Here is a 17,227-nt window from a genome sequence, read left to right as displayed (position 1 = left end):
TTGGGTCAGGCAGTCCCTGACCTGCTGAATTTCCACATACACTCTGACTAGATGTGTCTTTAACCTCAAGTGGACTGTCAAACCAGATGCCAGATGCCCCCTTACTTCCTCAGTGCAAACTATCAGTAAACCTTAGCATAACTTTACTTTGAGCCTTAAACTAACAGCATGTGAAAAGATTAATATGAATAAATTCAAAACTAATCAGATCCCTTCTTTAAATGTTGACACAGTATTATTTATATCCCATAAATACCTTCTTGACTAAAATTCATCCCAGGAGATTGGCATCTTGCCAGTTCTATTCATATTTACTGTATTTATACAGTACAGTTGGCCAAGGATAATATTTAAGACAAAATATGCCTTAGGGTATATACAATGTCTCTTATAGTTTTCCTTTTAAATCTCCTCATTGCTAAAAATATTTAGTCTGAACTTTACAAAATGCCCCACAAAGACCTATCAGCGATCTGTAGTGATATATTGCTGACTATGAGTATAATTAGAGCATATTTGTAATACTTGGGTTGTAGTCAGTTACTGAACGCTAACAACTTGTGGTAAAAACTGAACCACTGATCTTTCCCATGCCTGCCTTCCAGCAGCTTTTGACCTCCTGCGCGTTCACACTGATCCCCTTCTCCCTCCTGCCTCCCTCCGACACAGCAGAAACTGTAGAGTTAAAAAAATTCACTCCGAGACGTCTAGGAGAAAGCGCCCGCGGTCGCCAGAGCTGCGCTTTCAATTTCTTCCTTTAAAATATGGTGGAGCGATTTCTTCCTTTCTGTCTTTTTTGGAAAGGTCCGCTCCATCCAGCATAACTAGAGAGCAGTGGAAAAACAGTTAACCTACTTACTCTGATGTTAGCGACAGCCCTCGCACAGTAGTGCTGGCTCTGCTGCTAACCGGCCCTCTGATCCCAAACGTCTGATGCACTCTGTTGGTAGATACCTGCAATCTCCTTCGCTCTTCCAAAACCTCTATCGATACTTCAGTACAAATCTGGCCTCTGACAACGTTTTAAAAATAGATCCTCTTTTGTCAACACCATCCAAGTCACACACCACAGATATTTTAATTTTCTGGAAAGTACGCGGCTGCCTTTTGGACTATCGGTTCTTTGGAGTTTGCTCATGCGAGGCAAAAGGACAGATGTGCTCAGGATGGATGCATTTTACAGTGCTCAGAGACTCTCTGTTACCGAGTCAACTCCACAAGCCAAGGCACCGCTATCGCTCTTCCTAACCTCTGCCCATAGGTGCTCATTCCTCTGCTCAGGGCATGACCGGATGGATCTCAAAACAAAGTGGGGACTTCCACCAAAACCACCAGCAAAATACTACAGCATACCAATGTGGAAAACAGGCGTGATTTCTGTGTTCTCGCTACGGCTGTGAAATTATACTGAATCTCTCTGCTCATACTCACTTGGCTTCAAATATACATTAAAAAAAAAAAAAAAAAAGTATTTCTTCCTCAAGGGTAACAAGGGCGGAGTGTATTTATCATGGCTATTATGGATGCTGCCATAATTGCAATAAAATGGCTCTGACTGCCAGGATGTCCTGTACCTGATGCTGTCATTTAAGAATAAAAGAAGAAAGGGAGGCAGCTGCACCGAGCGTGGGGTTCAGATACCTTGGCTGGCATCCTAGGACTATCACATGCAAGACAGAGCAAGCCCCAAAGTTACAACTTGCTAAACTAAAAATAAATAAGGGGAAAATGCAATTAGAAACTCTCAGATAAAGTTACCAAGATGGCTGCATTATCTATTTAAGCAAGAGGTACGTGCTTTTCAAAAACAGACAGCAAGTATAGAGGGCATCAAGTGGCAGGGGAGGGAGGAGAGAGAAAAGCGAGCTAAATGAAGACAGTAGGGACTGGGTTTTGGATACGCAAGTGGTGAAGTTATTTTCTGCTTCTGGTATTTCACTTTCCTCAGTATGATGATGATCTAGATTCTTTTAAGGGAGTGCGGTGCTTTTTCCTTTTTTTTTTTTTTTCTATACACTTAAACTTCATTACCAAAACAAAAAGGCACGTCGTTATGATTATTAATCATTCTAAGTGGATTTGGTCAGCGCACAGCATTTGTACTTTTTTTTTTTTTTTTTTTTGGTGCAAAACGTGGCGTGGATCACCAGAAGGTCGTTAAAAACAGCAAAAGGCAGACGGGCTGAGACAGGTTCCAAGAACCGAGGCTATCCAGAAGGGAAAACTTTCTCCACACTTGAAATGAAAGCGCCCATGAACTGAAACCGGAGGCTGGTTAAAGCGGGAAGAGGAGGGAGGGAAGGAGGGAGGATGCCTGTGCCCCTGTCCTCCCCGAGCACCAATCTGCACCGCGGTCTGCGGGACGATGTGCGGAAGGGGCGCCGGCAGCAGAGGAGCCGGTGACTTTTTTTTTTTTTTCCCCAAAGACCTCCTTTTCTTTTCAGTTATGGAGAGATGGAAACCTGCCCGATCCAGACACTCCAAGGGAAACAAGAGCAGTGGAAAGACACTGGCTCTTTTTGGAAGCTGCACGGGGGGCTGCGGGGGACCTAAACCCAGCGCTGGGGAGGGAGTGGGATCCTGGGCGGGGGGAGCTCTGCTCGGGTCGGAGGGGGGAGCAGAAGCACCTTGAGGGACTCGTGGCTGACTTCAAAGGGGATCCGAAACCTGGCGAGCCTGGGGGGACCGCTGACACTCCCCACAACCCAGCCAGGCAGACGTATTCCCCGCCACCTAAACGAAACCCGAGAAGCCACCACCTCAGAGATGCTGCGGGTAAGGCGACGATGATGATGCATGGGGCTGGTATTTGAAGGTGCTGGGCACTGCCAAGCCTCGGGGGCGAAACTACACACACAGGCACAAACACAGAGGACTTACTTTCGGGGTAAAAAGGCTGCATGTCTATTTTGTAAACTTCTTTGGCGTAATACTCCTCGTCGCTCCTCTCCCTTTCGCAAGTGGCGGCTCTGTGGTTGGCTTTCTCCTGCAGCAGGTCCCTGGTGCTGTTGTAGATAGAGATGACCTCCGGGGGCACCTCCTCGGGCTCGGGGTACTCGTCCGGGGGGCTGGTGAGCTTCAGCTTGCTCAAGATCTGCCCCCGGATCGCCTCGATCCTCTTGCGCATAAACTGATCCATGTCGAGGGTGCTGCAGGTAGACAGGCTGAAAGCCACGGTGGCCAGATCCACGGTGAGAAGCACGCTCAGGAGATAGCAGTGCATTTTAAGTGTTTAAATACAGCGCCCCCCCAAAAAAGAGTGACTTTAAGAACGAACAACAACAGCAAAAAAAAAAAAAATAAAAAATAAAAAGGCGATGTGTGCAAACAAAGGGAAGATCTGCAGACAAAATGCAGTTAAAAACCGGACTGCAAGGACGACTTGCAATCGAAAAACGCACGGGAGGCGTCAGTGAAAAAAATACCAATAATAATTAAAAAACAAAAAAAAGGAAAACGCAGCAAGTTGCTACAACTAGATAAAATTCGGGGGTGAAGTGAGCGGGACAGCAAAAAAAGGGGGAGAAAAAAAAAAATCCCGAACGGAGAAACAACCCTGCGGATCAAGTAAATGGAAGCGAGACCGTTCCCGGCGCGCTGGCGGGGCGGGCTGGAAAACAAGGAATTGAAGGAGGGAGGAAAAAGAAGGGGGGAGAAAAAAAAAAAAAAGCAACAGGAGGGGGAGAGCGCGCGGCGGTGGCTACCGGAGGGCGCTGCCGCAGCCGGCGGGGGAGCGGGTGCCGGCGCGGCGCTGAGCCCCGCCGTGCGCCCGCGGCGCCCGGCGGCTCCGGGCGGGCAGCGGCGGCGGCGGCACCGCCCCGCGCCCGGCGGCGCTCAGCCCCCGCGGCGGCGCCGGCAGAGGCGCGCACGTGTGCGCCCGGCTGCGCCGAGCCCCGGCCCCCGCGGCCGGGCGGAGCGGCGGCGGCCCCGGCCCCTTGGCCCCGCGGCGGCGAGCAGCGGCGGGGATCCTCCGTCCGGCCGCGTCCCGCAGGCTGCTGCGTGCGCCCCGCGCCGCATGCACCGACCCACCCCCGCCCGGGCCGCTGCGCGCTGCGAAGCTTTTTCCAGCTCCCTCCTCCTTCCGAAACGCCAACCCCGCGCCGCAGTCAGCGAGGCAGCGCCGCCGCCGCCCCGACAGCCTCCCGCGGATCGCAGTCGCGGAGCGGCCGCCCGGGGCTGGCCGCAGCGCAGCGCCGCTCCCCCCCGCCCCGCTCCGGCCTCCCCCGCGGGGCTGGGGCTGGCCCCGGCGCGGCGCGCAGCTCCCGGCGGATCTAGCGCTCCGCCCGGTGCCCCCCGCCCGCCTCCCCCGGCCCCGCGGCTCTCCCTGCGAGGAGGGGACGGGTGCCAGCAGATAACATCACGGCCGCGCAGGGAGAGGGAGATTTATAAGGTCTCCCCGCCCCACGTGCTCGCCTCGCCGCGAAGTGACGTGGAGGGGCTGCGGGGAGCGGAGGGCTCCGCCGGCCGCGCCGCCGCCCGCCTATTTATTCCCCTCCGCGCAACCGGCGAGGGACTTGCCGCCGCGCCTCAGCCCCGGGGCGGCAGTGCGGAGCCCAGAAGAAAAAGCAGCTCCGGCCAGGGTTGGTCGGGCTTTTTTCTTTTTTTTTTTTCCCCCCCTCTCCTTTTATTTTCTAAAAAAGGCAGGCTTTAATGTTTCTTGCACCTATTATTAAAGTAATCGGGCCAAACAGCACCCGTGGCATAGAGGAGGAATCACGCGCCTCTCGGACGGCGCTTGGATGCGTTTCTGCGACGGGTCGCGGGGGCGGAGGGCGAGAGCTGCCCCCTGGCCTGCCCCGCTCCCCGGCTTCACTTCCACGCGAGTTTTGGGCAACTCTCATCGCTCCCCACAGACAGTCCGCGTGGTGAGGGGTGCTGCTTACCGAGAAGGAAGGGGACGAGAGGCGAGGAGGATTGGCTCCTTCTCCCAGGTCTCCTCTCCTGTCGGAAGCGTGCAAACACGTCCTCCTCAAGCCCCAAATGCTGAGGCTGCGCCTCTAATCCCATTTTTCTGCTGCCTCTTTCAGCCACAGCAAACATCCCAGGCACCATCCGTCCCTGTCCCAGCGCACGCCTTGACCTCGGGAGGACAGCTGCCCTCCTCTGCCCCAGGGAAAGGGCAGGCTACGAGGCACCCCTCAACTCCGTGCCATAAAACTTGTCTTTCACAGGCCATTTATCACCCCTGCACATCAACCTTAACTTTATAAAGCGAGCAAGCAGCCTTTTCTTTTGCCCTCACCCATTTTAGCCCTATCTTCCTTTCCAAATTAAGTCGCCACAGGTTTTACTTGCCGGGAGTCCCTCCATGGTGGGACAAGGCTGTTTCTGAAGAACCTCAGCTTTTTTTCCAGAGATGAAGAAACGTGTAGAAGAGGTACTCTGGGTGCCACAGGCATTCAGAAGCACAGCTGGGCCGTCACCCCCGGTCCTACAGGTAAACACATGTAACAGAAGTGCGAGCAGATGACTGGGATCTCTCTGAAAGCACACTAGGAATCATATAAGGCACAGACCAGCCAAAACACCACCAAAGACTTTCTCCAGCTGACCACATCTTCAAGAACCATCTTCTTCCTGCAAAATAGCTGAATGTTTTCTGAAGCTCAAGAATGGCCACCCCAAAGTTAAAAGTGATTTTTTCCCTTCCCAGCACGTCTGTGAGGAAAAGCGCTTCCTCCAAGCAGCCGTGGTGACAGAGGTGCCCAGCGGCACGGAGCTGCTGCACACTTTTTGGCATTGGCAGGGCTCTGCTGTAGGGGGAAATCTTGCATGGGCAGCTAACCTAGTGCTGCTGTGGGCAAAGATGAGAGTCTCTGGGAGATGAAGGAGCTAAGAAAATAGATTATTTACAGGTATGTGAACACATACAGCCTCTTAAAGTAAGCTTACTCTTCATTTAAAAGCGCATGGGTATGCGCAGCACTGCAGGCACTACCACGACGGCATCCTTGTGATGCAAGAGTTAATGGTGCTTTCCCCTTAAATCTATGAATTCCTGCAAGGCCAGATTAAACGTCTCTGCCACAACATCACGCTTTTTACTGCTGTACATGTCAATGTCTTGCTCCTGCTGACCTCAAAAACACAGCTGCAGTGTCAGGAATGGCAATGTTTCCAAAATTACTCAAATAAACAAGCAAACTCTACATGTAGACTCAGCTGGTTTCACTTCTGCAACACACCTGTACAAAACCAAGGGGACAGTTCCCCGAGCTGTTACATCTCACAGCTCCGCTGCCAACCAGCTGAGGAGCCGGCTCTGTTACACAAGGTACCTCAACCGCGAATACTTCTGAAGAAAAAGGTTATTAAATTATTTCCTCCAAAAGCTACAGCTGAAACGATGGAGAAATTGCCTACACAGCATCTATGGCCCTGTAACGCTTCCCCGCTGTAAATGCATTGCCCATCACTTGCCTCGGGGGCTTCAGAGTAGCCACGGGGACAGTGCTCAACACCCTCCTTCTGTAGGAAACTTCCCACCGTCTCTCAGGAGACCCCCGCAGATACAGCCCTGCCAGGGTGCAAAGTGTTTCAATTCTTGCAAATTGGAGAAAAAAACATTCCAATTCGGAGGGAAAAAAACACACCACCTCAAACTTTGCAGTGTCTTTCACAAATCCTGGAGCCTTAGAGATGTGCTACTGGAGGCTCTCAAACCCCCTGAGCCTGGTGCCCAGGCTGCCCATGTTGCTGCAGGTCCAAGCTCCAGCGGAGCTCTCCACGTAAGCCACCAGAGATCCAGCCAGGCTGACAGCAAACCAGTCTGACTTGATTTTGAAAGTTGCTGAGATTCCCTCCTTTTTGGCAACGTTTTCTCAGAGTCTTTCAAGACAGGGTAGGGGAAAAAAAATAAAGAAAATCTTGGGTTTGTTCTTATTCAAGATGACCCGTTTGCTTCTTTTCTGACCCTTTTAGTGTGACATAGGGTGTCAGGCTTGCCCGGCCGCAGGTCTCTTTTTTTTTTGTGCCTCACCACTGCAACAAAGCTCGATTCCCTAAAACTTTCTGGTGTCACCATGGTGATGTTTTTGCCAGGCAGAACTTCCCGGGCACAGCAGCAGAGACAGTCTTCGGCTTCTCCGTTCCAAAAGCCCTGGGCACTTGAGCTAAACCCCCAGCAGCTGCAGAAGGCCCATCACACATGCCTGAGCTGCTCCGGCTCACCCCAGGAAGGGACAACCTACCTGCAGCCAAATCATTCACATACACATCGACATTCATAAACACCGACTTTCCATTTTGTACATGGAAAATGTCTGGAACATATACATCATGATATACCTGATCTTATTTCTAAAATCTCCCCCCTGCACATTCAATTATTTTTTTTTTCCATAAAAGTCCTGCAAACTAGACTCTAAACAGGTGCCACTTCTACCTTGCTAAAGTGGGCAAGGCACAGAAGCAGCAATCAAAAATTGTCAGAAACGACACAGCCAAACTGTGTGCACTCTACAAAGCTGGATAAAGAGTAATATGATCAGAACTCAATAATCGCATGCCCTTCTGCACAGGTAATCCGGCTCCCACATTCTAACATTCTACCTTTAGTTTTCAGGACTGATATATCTGTCAAAATCATCCCAGTTATGGCTTTGTATTTTAGCCTGCAAAGCTTTTTCATTTTTTATTCGTTTCAAATTCATTTGTATTTAATGATTACCTGTTAGTTTCAAAAGCCGCTGGGATTATCACACACCAAAGTTCAACTCAACTTACACTTACCTGTTCCCTGCGCCTGTACGAAACGGACTTGTCCTGTGGAGCTGCTGTCAGTGGAAGCTTTGTAAGTCAAGGAGCAGGAACGGGCCCTTAGCGTGCATACAGGGAAAGAACAGAACTTATCTGTTTTGGAGCTTTTAATTCAATACAATACTGTCTTTTTACATATTGATTTTTTTTTTTTAATAAACAGTAACTGTTTATTAGAAAAACAGGGACACCTGGAAAGTTACTTCACTAAACGTAAAGGTTTCATGTTTCCTATTAACTTAAAAATTACGTGGTCAGGATTTTACAATTTGTGGTTTCTTTTTAGATTGTTTTGGTTATACGCAAATGTGCTGTGTGAAATACAAAGGCAATAATCTTTCTAAAACTGCTGACGACCAGGTCATTAAGTAAGGTGGCTGGCCACGTTTCATAAACTAAAGAACATTGTTGGAAGAGGAATAACTTTTAAAAGTTAAGAGGTGACTTTTGTAAACTCTCACACTGATGACGAGTGCAGGATGATTGCACAATTAATTCTTTGTGGCATGCACAGAAATCTGCAGCCGTAACTGTGGTCGTGTAGAATCTCAGTTATTCTGATGCAGGGTGCTAGGGAAAAACCTTTTGAATTCTCCTTTTTATAAAAATACATGTACGAAGGTTCAACTCATAGAGCCAAGGTGGCACCTAATAAAGGCGAGGCAAAGAGGAGATGACAAATAATGGAAAATTGTAATATATACCATAATAAAACCTTAGATTTTACTGTTTATTATCCTTAGTGAAGTAGAAGTCCGTACTTCTGTGCTGCACATTTCATTAGTGTGCACAGTAATGCCTGGATGAATTTGAGAGCAAATCCCGCTGACCTTACTAATACAAGCAGCCCCGCTGCCCCCAGGATTGCATTTCGCACAACCACAGCCCACTCCTGCAACGCTCATGTTCCAGAAGATAAAGGCTACTTTATAGAACATGCTGTTTGACATGCAAGACTGCTATCCATATATACATATACATATGTAACTACTTGTCAACTTGCAAATCAAAGGTGTATTTCTGATTATGTATAGAGAGAACCTATTCATAGGAACAAGAGCTTTTTTAATATATATTTGTATACATAGGAACAACCCTATTACATATGTAGGAACAAGAACTTTTTTGACTTTTTGTGTATTTCTTATACATATACGCAAATATATGTATATATGTCAAAAAAATAGAAGTCCTCATTCCTACAAATAGATTCAATAACTTCAGTGGAAACAATCAAAAGAGAATAGTCAACCTGATCTGGTCCAAAAAGCCATTCAGGTGTCACCCCTGTGATCTTACAGAATGGCACCACCTCCACCATCACGTGAGAACACGGTATTTACAGCAAGCTGCAACTTCCACGTAGCAGCGTACAGTCTGTGTGTTTAAAACCGTACCTTAATAAAAGGCATCTAGAAGGCAATTACAGTGTGGGGAAAAACCCTCACCCAAACAAAAGGAACTTTAGACAGCATCCCAATCCCAAGACACCTCAAGGCAGAACGACTAAAATTTGAAGGAAAGGGGAATGTTCAGGAGTGCTGAGATACTACAGGTGTCCCTTAGAATAACTTCCTCCCCACCCCCCAAAAAAAGTGTTATGGGTAAGAGGAAAAAGGGAACAGACAGGAATGTGAACATTAGGCTGCATTTCAGCGCTAAGGTTATTAGCCACATCTTACACAGCTTGTATTTGACAACGCAGAAAATAGCTTCCCTGTAGTAAAGTTGCCCTCTCCAAAAAGCACAGCTGGACTTCAGGGGGTCTAGGGAAGCAATGCAACGATCAATGGTCTAAACCTCCTAACCTAAAAATATACATATCTTCTGTAAAGGCCAGGCATATAGTGCTGCATCCAAAGAGGTTCCTCCTTCCAACAGCCAATTCCCATCCTTAAATCAGTTAAGACTGAAGTCTTGATAAAAATTTTGTGAATGCCAGAGAAGTTCCCCAGTGGTTACACCTCGTAGAGTCTGATCCCCTCACGTGCTCTTCCAAATCTGCCTGTCAGCCCTGAGGATGCCACACTAATCTTCTCTGTATCATTCCAGTTTTAGTCTATGTACCACCAAAAAAAAGGCCTTCCTTAATCCTTGCACCTGTGGTTTTAATCACCACAGGAAATCCTGTTTCCACTAAAGTCAGTAAGACTTAAATATCAGCAGAGGAAAATGATCCGGTTCAGTAACTAAAAATAAAAATAATAATAATTAAAAGAAGGGAGAAATGTAAGCGCAGTGATTTATAAAACAGAGAGTCTTCACATCTACTTATAGCAAGCATGACAATATAAAGACAGTAAAAGTCATCCTTTTAATCTCAGTGTCTGAACGCCTGACCTGCATCTTTCTCAGTATTACAGCTGTTTCCTTCTATTTCTGTGATGCTCTGGGTTATACCTCATTAAGACAGACACAAATGATATATATAAATCTAGGATTCCTAACAAAGCATCTACAGGAGTTTATTCAACAAAGTAAAATTACGTAACTCAAGCTAGAATACGCACCCAGGTTGCACTGTGGGAGATTTAAGAAGATGACATACAGAGCAAGACTAACTGGCGGCAACTTCAAAAACGGGCCCGGCAGTAATGCAGTATTTTAAGTCATATTCTGCAGCCTTGGGTCTGGAGCCCTGTCTTCTTCACAAGCTGCTGGTACAGCCGGCACAGCAGCAAAGCTCTAGTAAGCTAATGCAGCTTCGTCAACGTTTTTGCTAATGGCTTTTAAGCAATACCTGTTCAAGATGATCCTCACGCAGGTAGAGAAAGCAACGCATCGCTTTAGGTTGCCTCGGGAAAAACACCCCACTTGTGCAATACTAAGGTTTTGTGCCGCGCTCACAGAACTAGCCCCAGAGAAGGTCTTCGTGTTGCCACTCTCCCTTCTCCTCCTTTTCTATGCCTGGCTACCGAAATCGAGGAAAGCAGCGTTCTTGAGCGGCTGAGCGAACTACACCCTTCCAGCGAGCTGGACTGGGCTTGGGGACTCAATCTAGAAATAGAACAGAAAGATTCATTTCAGTTCATCTGGGATTCATCTCCCTATAGCAGAACTTTATCTAAACCCCATATACTTATATTATCCCGAAGGCTGCTCTGTACAAAGGTGCCGAATGCTGGAAGAATTGGCACCCTTAGCTTGTCCATGTAAAGTCAAAACACCGCTCAGCACGTGACTGGGAATATAAGGAGAAATTTATCTCCTTACTTCCTTATTATTTCCTTATATTGAATATAAGGAGAAATTTATAAGGATAAACTTAGTCATAATTGAATGCTTTTTGATTCTGTGATAGCGATGACTTTGAGACCTGAGAGCACTCCCTCTGTGATCCAAGGAGGGGGCTGTGGTTTAAGGACAAAGATCTTTAACAGCGTAAGGAAGATCAAAAGAATTGCTGTGGTTTTGCACAGATTTGAGGGGCCTGTATTTTCCAGAAAAATAAAACAGAAAGACACTGTGCAAACAAGATTTAAGAACAACAGATACCAAGAATGGAAGGACTCTCTTCACTAAACATACCAAAGCACAACCTGTATTTTGGACATGAACTTCTAAATTTCTCCATCATGGATTTAGACTGACAGCTGCAATGTCTACTCTTGCAAATGTGTCGTTTGAACATCCACCTCATTAACAGCTAAGTCAGAGCTTAGAAAAGCCTACACATTTGCTGACAATGCAGATGTCAGACCAGTAACATCTCACATAAAGGACCCGAGTCTATTGCTCAAGTCTCTTAAAGAATTAATTTCTCTCTCAACCAATTGCCCTTTCACCAATATTGGGAGGAACGATGAGAAACAACGCATTACACCGAGGGTTTTTTTTTTCCCCTACATTAAAATTTTTCTAAGTTTAGGGTGCCAAGTTCTCAGTTATCATGGATAAACATAAAGCCAGAGTGCTTTATAAAAAAAAAAAAAAAAAAAGAGTATTAACTGTTTCCTTAATCAAACATATTGAAAAAAATCAAAACTTAGTTCTGCAGTCCAAAAAGAAAAAAAATTGTCACAAGGCAGATGGTCCAACAATATGCTTCAACAGTAGCTGAAGTGAATGAGAATGGTCTGTCTCTGGCAAGCGTAATATTGACATTACAGAAATGCGCACAGGTGATTAATTACCCTTCTTAGCTGAACTATCTTCTTTACAAAAAAATATGTTTCACTACTTTAATTCTAGACAGTGACACCATAAAATAAAAAATGCTCCAGCAGTTTTAAAAAGGGAAGTAAAGTAACTACTAAAGCAAGTGGAGAGAACAGCACTGGTACTGGCAATCTTGACCTGACCTGCTGATTGCACGGGTGCCCCAGAAAGGTGTTCAACATCTTGCAAGGGCTGGTCCCTTTGCAATCTGCAAGAAGGAATGTCACTATATCATCCCCGCAAGCTGGATTTGTTTGTTCAATATTCTTACTAGATGTATATTTATACTTAGGTCTAATACATTGTTTTAGCAATCATTAGCCCTTGAGAATCTTGCCTGAAGGTTCTGAAAAATCTTCATAGTCTTTTTTAGTTATGATCAAGCATCAGCTACTTGAGAATTTTATGAAGTCTTTTCTCAAAAAAAAAAAAATTCTTTCATAAGCACGTAACAAGATTTTAGCAGGTACTGTCAAGTATTTCACTCACCTAAAACCAACAGTATACAAAACCACAATAGCATTGCCAGCGATGTAGCTGTGTGACATCCTTTACTTTTGAACCTTAAGCTCTTCTGAAACTTGTTGGGGTTATAACTGAGGAAGCAGACCTACACAATGGTGGAAAGGCTAACAGTGCGGTTCTGATCACCCTTTGCCTCTAAGGAGCACTGGGAGGTGGCGACTGTCTCACCCACAGAAAGCACTGAGCTCCGGTTCTCAGTCCTCTAGTAACAGCTTTCATTCGGGTCCCTGACTTCAGCTATCCTTCCTGAAAGAGATGCACACCTGGACTTGTCCCCGGATGTGGGGCACCCTACATGTACAGCTGCTTCAAAAGCATATTCTTAGAAAGCTTTGCCAGTGGCAGATCTGGGAATAATGCCCAGGACTAGAAATACAGGAATACCTGTATTTCTACCTGCAACTTGCTGCTCTTCTAATACATCACTGCCCACAAACTTTTGAGATTTAAAGACCACTTGCAAAACAAAGAAAATCCTCTTTAGACAAACCCTACATAGCCTGAAAGTCAATATTCAAGACGATAATCAAAACCAAACATCCACATAATCAAGACAGTTTTTCACTACCATTTGCTCAGATCAAGGAACACACGCATGTATTTCTGTTCTGAAGAAGAATGGGAATGTCCTTCTTCACTGGGATAGAAAAACAAAGTTAAATGCAACAAAATGATTCAATAGCCACGGGCCCTCAGTCACAGTCTCCAAGATTATATTCATAACTCACAAATGGCTAGTGGAATCTAAGTACTTCTATATTCAAACAGGTTTTAAAACTAAAGAACCCTATACTACACCTGCTACTTACGTTCCCACGTCTGTAATGCATGACTTAAAGACCCGATTAGTACATAACATCAGGAGGATATATATTTAACCATTTCTAAACTATGAATTAAGTTTCTGATTAGAAGTGTAACTAATGTATCTGTTTAAGTGAAATCTTTCTATTAATTATTTAGCTACTTCTGAGAACACTTATCTGCAAGAAATCCTAGTGGAATCAAACCTCAATGCAAGTCTCATCCAGGTTAGCAGTTCACAATTAACACCACACATAGCAAAAACAGAATTAAGAAACATTAAGGAAGTGTTGCAAAATAATGTTCGAGAAGTTCATTCGCTGGCATGAAAGAGTGGACTATTGAAATGACCGAGGCACTATGAAGAAATAACACTTTTTATGAGTATTCCTAAAATTACCTTCCAAAATGCCTCTTGGAAGCCACTTGTGTTCATGAGGTCGTATCTGAAGGCTTGTAAGAAAGTGGCCTAATGCATTTTACAGTTTACAACAGATTAAATGCATCAATTTAAACAAAAGGAAATGATTCCGAAGGATGAAGCAGTACACAAAACACAAGCATCTTTGGTGTTGAAGCTATTCAGTTTGACTGGAGTTTTATTTCAGTATGTCCCTTAAGAGAGGTCAGCAGTTAAAAAGATGCATTTGAAAACAAAATGCTTTGTTTAAGAAAGATCACCCACCCTTATCAGTCTGAACAAGAATGATTAAGGAAAAGCCCTTATCTGCTAGATCATCTACAGAGGTGAAACCTTTGAGGTTTAGATACTGACAGAGGTTAAAAGCCGCTGCTTTAGAGTAACAGCAAATAGCAGCAACAGTCTTCCAGCATCTGTTAACCAGGAACTTGCCTGGTCTCTAGCGTCTACCACTGAGGTCCTAGAGTCCAAGTTTAACATGTTATTTAGCATCAGGAACCTATCTATTTAACAGGATCCTAAGAGTCTTCACTACTTCAGGCCTTCTCCTGGCCCTCTCTCTCCTTACCTCAGCAAGTCTTGAAGAAATCATTGAGCAATTTGCAGGGGCTGGAAGTGAACAACATTGATGACTGCTCTGTGTGGATATTAACTATGCCAGGACTCATTTCATAAGAATGAGGAGTTTGTCATTTTAAGTTGTGCAGAGTGTTGTGTGCCAGATGACTTCTACCGTCCTCCTTGGAGACAGCTACTGAGCCAGCTCTGAACAGATGCAGCTTTACAGACCACCTTCTTCTGGAAGCATCAGATAGTCAAAACACTTTCATGGCTTCCAAACAACTCATTTCTCCCTTTAAACCAAAACACACACACACACACAAAAGCCCCATCTCCACTAGGAAGCAGCAGAGGCCCCAGGCAGCAGCTTCCAGCTCTTTTGTTCTGCTCAACATGTGAACCCAGGAGAACCTGCCTCACAGCTGCAGAAGCAGGAGCTCTTCCCTCCATGTTTTAGCAGGGAAGATGCTGTGGCACAGTAACATCGGGCACAACGAGGACATTCCACCACCACTCCCAAGTGTTTCCCTAAGAGCAGGCTGAAGAAAAGCAGGAAAAGATGGTCCTTGCCCTCCCCGCCCCCGCCGCCATAGGCCAACTCATGCTTTCCTTGCTGAAAAAAAGTTAGCACAATTAACGAGAAATTAGACCGAAGGATGAGAGACGTGGGAAGAGCTGACCCTGTGCCTTCTTTTATTTAACAAAACTTTGTTGGTTTGCATGCAATCCATAGAATATTAAATTCTACATACTCTGGAGTTGGCTTGAAGCCTAACAAAACTGGAACCACCCCATCCTTATTGGCTTTATATAGATAGGTACAGAAATATACAAAGTTGAGATGATTCATGCTCTCTGGAATGAAGGGCAGCGGCACAGCTTTGCTTAAGCAGAGATATTCATGGGAGCAGGCAAAACAGACCGAGCACTCCGACAGCTGGGAAAAGCCGCTGAAGGTTGTTCTTGGTAGCTATTGAAAAGGACGAACGTTACTGAAAAAGCGGGTAGGGACGCGGGTAGGGCAGCCGATCCCACAGCTGAGAGAGGAGACTGGAAGGTGTCTTGGGCCACACCGGGTTTAGCTCTTCTTTTGAATTGCTAGTCAATTAAAACAAAACTTGTGAAACAAATCGTCCACCAAACACCTGAAATGAAAATATACTGCTCCCACCTGCCATAAGAGTCTCGAGCTTATTTCTCTTTTGAAGGTAGTTACCAATTTAAGTTACTTGAAGAGTTTCTCTGCAGATGGCACAACGAAAGGACAAAGCAAAGGCAAAGTACAGCATAAAAGTGACAAAACTATCCGATATACATAAGAATCTGAGTATTATGCTTCTTAAAAGGCAATAAATGCTCTCCACCTATAGGCAAAAAGTACTGCTATGCTCTAAATGAAATGGAAGCTCAAGAAATTTTTAGCAATATTGATATATTCCACATTTTTCTTAAATACACAAGTGACATTTCTGTGCTTTAATCAAAACATTACTTCAAAAATGCACAAATGAAACTCAAACACCCAAGTATTGTAGAAGTATTCCGAAAGTATTTTGAAATTCTTAATAATCACCTCAGGATGTTGTAGTTCCTAAGAAAAAACTAGATTATTTTCCAAAAATTTGATCTCAAACAGACACTGGTGATACCAAACTAGAGAACAACTGTACATTTAAGGGTGCTGATGTAATTTTTCTACACAAAGTAACTGAACGCTGCAGAAAGCAAGCAACGTCACATTAGACTGTTATGCTGCTTTATAGACTCAAAATTCATTGTAGTATGTTTTTGTATTGCACTAATGAGATGCCAACTCTAGCTGAACAGCTATACAGATGTCTAACCTTCAGAAGCCGGGATAGCCATATGTCAAACTTCTGTGGTTTTGCCACTCAGTATTTTCGGTGTACGCCTTCATTTATGATAATAAATATCAGGCCACAAACTAATGTCTCCTCAGATATCTAGTATGTTTAACACTCAAAACAGCTTGAAAATCTAAACATTTCTGCTGTTAGCTTTGAGTTCTCCTCAAAGAATTATGCTACAATATATACCAGATGAAGAGGCTAGGGATAACACAACCATTGCCAGTTGTTAGGATGCGTTTCTCCGCCATTTCGTATGTGTATTTTTTATCCTGCAGTATGCACAAAGTTCAATCCCCCCTCCCCTCCTTAGCACCTTCATTAGGAAAATGTAAATCCACTGTCTTACCACACATTTCAGTGCTGAAAACTGAAAGTTTGAAAGTCGCTCCTGATCGTATCTTGCATATGAGCAGGTATAAAGAAAGGTTTGTACATAAGAAAACTGTAGAATCACAGAGAATACTACTATATATTTTCAGTATCAATCAACAGGCCCCCAAAGCATTCCCTTCACATTGCTATCACATTTCCCCATTTGCTAAGTTAAACTGTGAGGGTGACGGAGCACTGGAACAGGCTGCCCAGAGAGGCTGTGGAGTCTCCTTCTCTGGAGACCTTCAAAACCCGACTGGACGCGTTCCTGTGCAACCTGCCCCAGGTGATCCTGCCTAGGCAGGGGGGTTGGACCAGATGATCTTCAGAGGTCCCTTCCAACCCCCACCATTCTGTGAAACAAACTACACAGCATCAAAGAGCCAGTCTAGAACAGTAAAGGCAGCAGAATTTAAAACTCCTTAATCACAATGCACTTCCTTCTGTATGCATACTTATATAGAATACATTTGTATTACATATGTTAGCTTTGCAACCAAAAAACTAATTAGGAGAAATTGCTATAGCTTAAACAAAGCCAATAGTGTTATGCTGACATATGTTTTCCAAAATTCGGTACTGTTACAGTACACACCTAAGAGGAAGGACTTTTGTTTGACCCTTTACAGACCTGAGGAATTAACTTTATAGCTGACTAAACCCACAGGATGCATCTCGGAGGTCAGTCTTCTTGCTGAAAAACGCCAGAACACCAGAACTGCACATGAAGCAACACTGAATACAATTTTATGCGGTA

The 17,227-nt window shown here is 45.2% G+C and overlaps 1 protein-coding gene across 2 annotated transcripts in view; it reads right to left on the bottom strand.

The window, feature by feature from the left end:
• The window catches only part of TGFB2 (transforming growth factor beta 2), a 66,055-nt gene extending 62,266 nt beyond the window's left edge, over positions 1-3,789 (bottom strand). Inside the window, exon 1 of one of the 2 annotated variants that reach the window (XM_081997163.1) lies at positions 2,852-3,789. In XM_081997163.1, the coding sequence (XP_081853289.1) occupies positions 2,852-3,223 (372 nt within the window). In that variant the 5' untranslated portion in view covers positions 3,224-3,789. The remainder of the gene's footprint in view (positions 1-2,851) is intronic. The other variant, XM_081997164.1, reaches the window with a different exon arrangement.
• Between the last annotated feature and the right edge of the window lie 13,438 nt (positions 3,790-17,227).

The sequence above is a fragment of the Phaethon aethereus genome (assembly GCF_964289735.1).
Source record: "Phaethon aethereus genome assembly, chromosome: 3".
Lineage (NCBI taxonomy): Eukaryota > Metazoa > Chordata > Aves > Phaethontiformes > Phaethontidae > Phaethon > Phaethon aethereus.
This window is presented reverse-complemented; position numbering and strand designations above follow the sequence as displayed.